Source organism: Bos mutus, chromosome 7 (genome assembly GCF_027580195.1).
Source record: "Bos mutus isolate GX-2022 chromosome 7, NWIPB_WYAK_1.1, whole genome shotgun sequence".
NCBI classification, from domain to species: domain Eukaryota; kingdom Metazoa; phylum Chordata; class Mammalia; order Artiodactyla; family Bovidae; genus Bos; species Bos mutus.
The window spans coordinates 59111673-59119861 of NC_091623.1; the positions used below are offsets into that span (position 1 = coordinate 59111673).

An 8189-nucleotide genomic window follows, 5' to 3' on the forward strand; every position below is an offset into this window, starting at 1 on the left:
GAGAAGGAACCCCTGAGCATTGATGTTTCCACCAACGGACTGTGAGGACATAGGGCAGGACAGGGGGGACAGGGGGCTGTCCAGCCACGGGGATCGGGGGCTGCGTGGGGACAGTGATGCATGAGCCCCACCTTGTAGAGGCCCAGCTCCGTCTCGTCACACTCGTCCTCGTCTGCCTTCCCTTCTGGCTCGTTGGCAGCCTCGCCGCTGTTGGAGGACTTGTCCGACTCGCTCTGGGCCAGGCCGCAGCCAGAGTCTGTGTCCGAGAGCTCAGAGTCCCTCTCCTTGCTGCCACCGCTGCTGCTGGGAACAGGGACGGGCAGCACAAGGCTCTGCCGGACCAGGAGCTGGATGGTGTCGTTCAGGCGGACGTCGTAGTCAAACAGCGTGTGGCCGTCCTCCATCTGCAGGAACGCAGGCCAAGGTCACCAGGCAAGGGAGCTCACTGGGGGGTGGGGGGGTGATGGACCACACCCGCCCTGGCGGAGGCCTGCCAGCTCCTGGGGACAAGGTCACCCGAAGCCCTCTCCAATGAGGACGCCTGCTGCCACACGGGGGGCATCCCCGGGAGCATGTGGCCTAACCACGCTGAGCCATGGCCACACATCAGGTGTCGGGGGAGGTTTTAATACTTTATGTACTTTGGAACTTTTGTTACAATAAACAAGCATTGCCTGTACCCCTGGCTCTCATGCAGAGTGACCTGCCCCTGAGGCGATGCTGTACCCCTGGCTCTCAGGGAGAGTGACCTGCCCCCGGGACAATGCTGTAGGGACATTTCTGGTTGTCTTGACAAGATGGTGAGCGCTGGGAATGCCCGGGACGGCCCCCAGAGAGAACACCTTTCTGTTATTTCCACCCACACTAGGCACTCACTGATGGGGAGGCTAGGAGCCAGCAGGGCTCTATGATCCATAGAGCACCTGCTGACTCACCAGGTACATGAAGGGGTTTGGCTTCGGAGCACGTCCCTAGGGCACAAAAGTCTTTTTGCTGGGCATTACCTTTCCATGAGCAACTGCCCCAGGGCACCCCACCAACACCCAAAAAAGACCCTCAGCCCTCGGGATCCAGAACACCCTGAGGCACACTCTGCTGATCTCTGATGGCTCTGGGGTTGGGGGGGTGGGCAGGGGGCTCTCATGGACACCACAGGAGCAGCAGCCCTGCCCCCCACCCTCTGGACGCTGGGAGCACCCCAGTTGTGACAACCATGGAGGGCCTCCAACATCACCCAGTGTCCCCTGGTTCAGAAGCAGTGCCTTCAAGAAAGGAAGGATAGAACCTCCCTGGTGGCTCAGTGGTAAAGAATCCACCTGCCAACGCAGGGTTCAGTCCCTGGTCTGGGAAGATCCCATGTGCCTCAGAGCAACTAAGCCCGTGCGCCACAAGTACTGAGCCCTCGTTCCTAGAGCCCTGCTCCTGGAGAAGCCACAGCAATGAGAAGCCAGAACACCGCATCTAGAGAGTAGCTCCCGCTCACCCCAACTAGAGAAAAGGCCTTGCAGCAATGAAGACTCAGCACAGCCAAAACAAATAAATTAAAAAAAAAAAAAAAGAAGAAAAGGAAGAACACGCAAAAGTCAACTTTCCCTCCTTCCCAATTTTTAACTGGAAGCTGCTGGTTCAAAGGGCCGATTGCCATTAATATGCAAACTGCACCGGGGGTCATGAGGAGGGCACGTTCCAGGTAGTGGTTGTTAATCCTTATTCATCACAAACCTGAGAACAGAATGGCTGAGAACCCCTCTCCCCCAGAAAGGCACAAGTGAACACACTTGCTGCAGAGGCCACCAGGGGCCCCCTGAAGCCCACCCTGCACAGCCAGGCCCATGCTGCCTGCTCACCCAAAGCCCAGCAAGAGCCTCTGATGTGCCTTGCCCTGCCTGGCTGCCACAGGGGATCAGAGAGTAAGACAGCGCCAGCCCTCCTACACGGGGCGACAGCAGGGAGAGGGGACACACACGCGTTGTCACAGCCCAGGGTCCACAGACTGACGGACAGACCAACACCACACTGAGGTCATCCTCATGCTGGGATGTTACTCATCCCTAAAAAGGAGAGAAGGGACGTCCCTGGCAGTCCAGTGGTTAAGACTCTGCGTTTTCACTGCAGGGGGCACAGGTTCAATTCCTGGTCAGTGAACTAAGGTCCCCAAGCCACATGGCAAGGCCAAAATGAGAAAGTCAACATAGGTTTCTCAGTTATACCAAATGCACTATCAGGCAGGAGACAGGTGGGGGGGTGGGGGCACAGGGTATATGAAATTTCTGTACCTTCCTCTTAAATCTGTGAACCTAAAACTGCTCTAAAAACTAAAGTTTATCAGTTTAAAAAAGAAAATGGTGGAGAAATAAGTGTCCCCAGCACCATTATGACAAGGAAACCAGCAGAACGTCATTAAAATGTCATTAAAAAGGATGATGACAAGAGGCAGGCACCTGGTGCCCAGCACCTGCACAGTTAGGCAGACACCCCTCAGCACTGCGGACAGTAAGCACCCTGACCCTGATCTCTCTTTGTGGGGAGGTGGAGCAAAATCCCTGCTGCCCCAGCTTGATGTCAGGAACCCCCCAGTTGTGACAACTGATGTCTCCAGACACTGCCCAGAGCCCCAACAGGGCCAAACAGCCCCCAGGGAGAACCACTGAGCTAGAGACAGGTAGCCTGGTGCTTACCATGCTCAGGGCAGCCAAGCAGCAGCTCATTCCTACAAAGACACAGGACACAGCTGTGCATGACAGCTAAATGCAGGAGAGAAGAGGCGTTTCCCACACACGTCAGGGGAGGCAAGGGTGGTTTCAGAGGATGAGAACTAATAAACCGAAGCACCAGGACGGGGGAGAGGCAGTGGAGACTCGGGGCCAGTAGGGGGCATATGGTAGGACTTCTGTTTTACCAGGAGCGCCAGGATGGAGGCCCAGCAGGAGGGTGGCAGAACTGGGGGTGGGAGCAGAAAGGCAGCTGGGGGTACACAGGACAAGGAGGTAGGGGGGAAGATCAGGACCTGGCTGAGGGCTGTAGCTAAAGGCGGCAGGAGGAATATTGATGGGGCCATCTGTGATGGGTCAGGAAGCTAGATGGACAGGAGGGGCCCACACACACAGACGCACACACACACACACACACGCCCCTCCTGGTGCAAGAGTGCAGCAGGCAAAGGTGCAATCAGGAGGGCTGGGCACTGAGGAGGCCGCACGCTGGGCCACGCGAGCCCGGGGCTCCACCTCCAGGATGGAATGCAGACTGGTCTGACGGCTTCAGAGGACCACTTCTGGAAGGTTCCAGATGGGCCCTGCGGTGGGCAGGAAGGAGCTTGCACAACCACTTACTATGACGAAAGGGTGTGTGTCGGATGCCCCCCTCCCCGACCCTGCTAGCCTCAAGTTGCACACAGCAGGGAGGGGGGCTGGACCCAGTGAGGACATGGACACACCAAGCCCGGGGTTTCTTCTAAGATCCTAAAACTCCAACTGAGGCTAACAGCATTGATAAAAGCCATACAAGGGACTTCCCTGCCTGTCCTGTGGTTAAGACGCCAAGCTTCCAACGCAGAGAGCATGGGTTCAGTTCCTGGTGGGGGAACTAAGATCCCATATGCCACTCTGCAACAAGTGGGAAAAAAAAAAAGGCGAAATTAACACATGCAGTTTAAATCCCTGGTGGCTCAGATGGTAAAGACTCTGCCTGCAATGCAGGAGACTCAGGTTTAATCCCTGGGTTAGGAAAATCCCCTGAAGGAAATGGCCACCCACTCCAATTATTTTTTCCTGGAAAAATTCCATGGACAGAGGAGTCCGGTGGGCTGCAGTTCGTGGGGTCGCAAAGAGCTGGACAGGACTGAATGACTGACATTTCAACACAACGCTGTAACAACACTGAAAATCAACTATACTGGAATAAAATAATTTTTTAGAAAATTCAAAAACTGAAAGCTATTCAAACTGAATGGCAAGCTGGATCTGAGGCTGCAGATTCTCATGTTAAAAATTAAACATGCAGTTAGAATCCTGTACAACCAGAATTGCAGGTGAAATCCCTTAAGCTGCCTGGGGTGGTAGTGTAGTCGCTCAGTTGTGTCCAACTGTGTGCAACCCCATGGACTGCAGCCCACCAGGCTCCTCTGTCCATGGGATTTCCGAGGCAAGAACAGTGGAATGGGTTGCTATTTCCTTCTCCAGGGGATCTTCCTGACCCAGGGATCAAACCCAGGTCTCCTGCATTGTAGGCGGGTTCTTTACCACTGAGCCACCAGGGATTTAAACTGCCCCTAGTAAAACACAAAACACGTGGTTTGGGGCACATTCAGGTGTAAAGGCCAAGCTGCCGGCGGCGTTTAGATCACATCCCTCTTTTAAACCAGAAGCTTCCTGGACTTGGGGAATTCTGGGCATGCACATGGCAGTAAATGAAATAAACACAGAGACCATCTGACAACGGAGCTTCCTCCTAGAAGCCTAGATTCAGAGCCGCCCACTTTCTGTCCCCCTGGGGCACTGGGGGGACACTTTTGAGGTGTGAGTACTGCTCAGAGCACAGGAAATAAATGACCCTGGGTCTGGCAAGGGGTGGTTCTCCTAGATTAGGGAGAGGTGGACATAAACCAGACCAGGGCGTGTGAACCTCTGGTCAAGAGGGACCTCCGGCAGGAAGAGGCCAGGAGCCTCTTAAAGACCCTTCCTGCGGCTGTAGTCCCTCCCAGCCCCCACAGTCTTGTCTAAGACTCCAGGCCTCCCCAGCAATGTGGGGTTCAGGCCAGACAGACAGATGGACAGAGATGGGAGAAGGAAGAAAAGGTATGATTCAGGCCATGGCAGAGGGACATGCTTCCCGCTCTGGGGGGAGAAGTGGGTGTACAGGCATGACCCAGCCTGTCCACCAATCAGTCCTGACAAGTGAACTCTGCCCTATGACCCCACCACCCCGGCCACAGCCCAGGTCATGCCCTGGGTGGCATTTCCATTTCGGGGGTCTGTGAGGCCCAGGCTACCTACCCTGTCATGACACTGTGATGTCACTGGCCAGACCCATGACCTTGCAGGGGCATGGAGCCTGTGTGGTGTGGGCTGACGCCACCATTCCAATGCCTAAAGAAACATCTGTGTTTTCTCTTGCTTCATGGGGTCGCAAAGTTGGACATGTCTGAGCAACTGAACAACAAATTTTTCTCCACTTCCGAGTTCTAATAGGACAAAAAATGATAGACGTGATGCACGTCCACAGTGCTCTCTGGGGTCCTCCTTCGCTTTGAGGGGTGGAAGCGGTGCTGAGTCCAAACAGTGCGACACCCGTGCCCTGGAGGGACACCTGCAACACCCACGGCGCCCTGGATACTCGGTCCAGCACGTCCCACAGTACAACCCGGATCTGCCACCCCGGGAGGAAGCCTGCATGTAACTGCCACACCTCGGCCAGCAGGACAGTTCCCACTAACTGTTTGGTAAATAAAGTTCTACCAGGCCTCAAATCAGGACATGCCCATGCCTTTGGGCTCTGGATCTATTCCTGGCTTTCAATGGCAGACGTGAGTGGACAGACTGCCCAGCCACAAACGGTTTCCACTGGGTCCTTAACAGAGTTTGCTAACCCCCGACCTTAAGGGCGTGTCTCCAGCTGCAGGGAGGGTGTTTGGGGGAGAAGGAAGGAAGGGAGCCTCCCTCCTGCAGCCAGAAGGACAGATCTCAGCAAGGGGCTGTCCAATTTACAGCATGACTCTGTCCTTTGGGAAAAGGGGCAGACCTTCAAAGAAGGCCCAGCAGGGCAAGGCCATCTGGTGGGGCACTGCGACATGAGTGACCCTCGGAAGGCCACTCCCAGGATGCCATTTCACCTGATCCTTCGGACAGCTCTCCTATAGTAAATCACCAACTAAATAATTTGTTCTCTTCTCAGCTGGGAGCAACTTTGCCTCCAGGGGGCACTTGGCAATGTCTGGGGACCCTATGGACCTTATGACTGGGGCGGGGAAGCGGGTGCTCCTGGCATCAAGTGAGCGGGACCGAGATGCTGCTCCACACCCCATACTGCTGGGGGATGAACCCCACGGAGAACGATCAGGCCCTGACGTGCAGTGCCAAAGGGGAGGCCCTGCACTAAATGATTTATCGCCCCTTTATGTGAACCAGGAGGGAAGCTCAGCCCCCACCGCACAACGGTGACCTCACTGAATCCCACCAAGTACACGTGGTGGGCCCACAATTAGCCCCATCTGACTGCAAAGCACAGACTGTCCCTGGCCAGAAAAACTGGCGGGCACTTGCGACGATTAGGCCCAAGCATTGCGCCTGAGCACCGTTACCAGCACCACCAATGACAGCTATTGTGATTTTTCTGGGCAGCCAAAAAAAAAAGACAAAGAAAGAAGCACCAGACGCCTCTCACCCTTGCCCAGGCTGGGCCAGCCGCCCGGGGTCCCTTCCCCCATCCAGCTCCCTGCATTTCCGCCAATCAAACGACATAACCGCCAACCTATTCAGCCTAAGCTAGCTCGCCACGGGACCCTCCCATATCCTGAAGACAGACTCTGCTTGGTTCTGCTTTATTGGCTCGAGTGACCTTACCAGAGACCTGGGACTGCATGCGATGCCCTGTTTCTTTAAAAAAGGGGGGGGAGGGAAGGACTCTCGAACACTCTCTAGAACGTTCTATAAAAACAACAGCTCTCTCGCACCGCTGGAGGCTGCACGGCCTCCTACAGTGATTAGCCTGGTCTGTTTGCAGACCTGACTTGCTTCAAGGTGCCTTGGTGCCCCACTCGCCTGGCACTGTCCACACCTCCCTGAGGCCGGGCCACTTCCTGGTCGCGCAACCTTGGGGAAATTGCATCACGCTGAGGCCTGGCTTCCTCACCCGGAAGACAGAACTGACTACGCATTGGCCCAGTTGAGCGTGGGGAAGGGGATGAACAGCGGTTACAGGAGGTTACTCAGGAACAAGGAACCCTCTGAGATCTTCAGAACCTGCACTGTGAGAAGACAGACAGACAAACAAACCTAAGGATTAAAGGCACGCTGCTTATCATCAGGCTTTACAACTCACACAGGCAATGCCAAGACTTTGGTATGGATCAGCTGCCATGTTTGCCCATGCAGGAAGAGAGGGGTTTGGTTACACCAATGTACGCATTTCTCAACAGGCCAAACCATCTGCTTGGGATGTGTTTCTCACTGTATGCAAATGTCCTCAGAAGAAACAGGAGCTACAAACACACACTGTACTCTAGTTAAGGACTGGCCAGCTGGAGGGTCTACTGGTGACGTGAACTGGAACTTTCTCTGCAATGCATCTCCCAAAATAAGATGGGCTGGTGGACGGATAGAGGCAGAGACAGCTGTGTGATGTCGGTGACAAAAGCCACGGGTAGGTGTTCAGGCGTTCATGGCTCTTTCGACTTCTCTGCATGTTTTTGAATGTAAAAATTAAAGTGCATGGCGCCCAAGCTCACAGCAGGCATTCAGAAATAGTCACTGCCTTGAATATAAGGATTCGATCCAATCTGCCTTTGCATGATGCCACGAACTGTATAGCCTGTGCCCATGGGATGTCTTCAGAAATTCAGCAGAAGGACCTTTGCTGAACACAAAGACTGGGGGGCAAACTGAAATCAGTATGGACGTCCCCAAAAATGAGCCTCTGTTGGAGGAGGCAGGAAAGAGGCTCCGCTCCCCAGACTGCATCCCAGGGGAGCGCCACTCCCAGCCCTGCCTTTTCTCCAGCCGCACAGCGCACGTGACCACAGTGAGTGAGTTCCCCAGCTTCCCTTTCCCAGGCGGGGCGCGTTAACTCAGATTGTTAAGACATTCAAGTCCTCATATCTCCCACAGGAAGGAGGCGAGAGGTCTCAGAGGGCGCCTTGAGCCCAAGAAATTAATCATCAGGTCTCATTTCCAGGAGGCAGGCAGGATCCTCCCAGCCCCTAAAAAAAAAAAAAAAAAAAAAAAAAACTCCTGGCCAGGCAGACAGCATCTATTTTTCAATTTAGACAGCAGATGGCGGCAGCACCCAGTTTAAGACCTGACAACAACAAAGTCAGAGCCCAAAGGAACACTTTTAATCCTGGGTAGTCTCTATACCGAGGTCGCCGAGGTCCCTACAGGCCACTCGCCTTCCAGGGTGGCCCCAGCAGACAGGAAGGACACTTTCCGTGGGACCATCTTCTCCCACTCAGCAACACCTCAATATAGCCTGGC

At 54.6% G+C, this 8189-nt stretch overlaps 1 protein-coding gene across 2 annotated transcripts in view; it reads right to left on the reverse strand.

Annotated features, from left to right (window-relative positions):
• Positions 1-8189, reverse strand: part of UHRF1 (ubiquitin like with PHD and ring finger domains 1) — a 34063-nt gene that overhangs the window by 23184 nt on the left and 2690 nt on the right. For both annotated transcript variants that reach the window (XM_070373877.1, XM_070373878.1), the window contains exon 3: positions 132-404. In XM_070373877.1, the coding sequence (XP_070229978.1) occupies positions 132-404 (273 nt within the window). The remainder of the gene's footprint in view (positions 1-131; positions 405-8189) is intronic.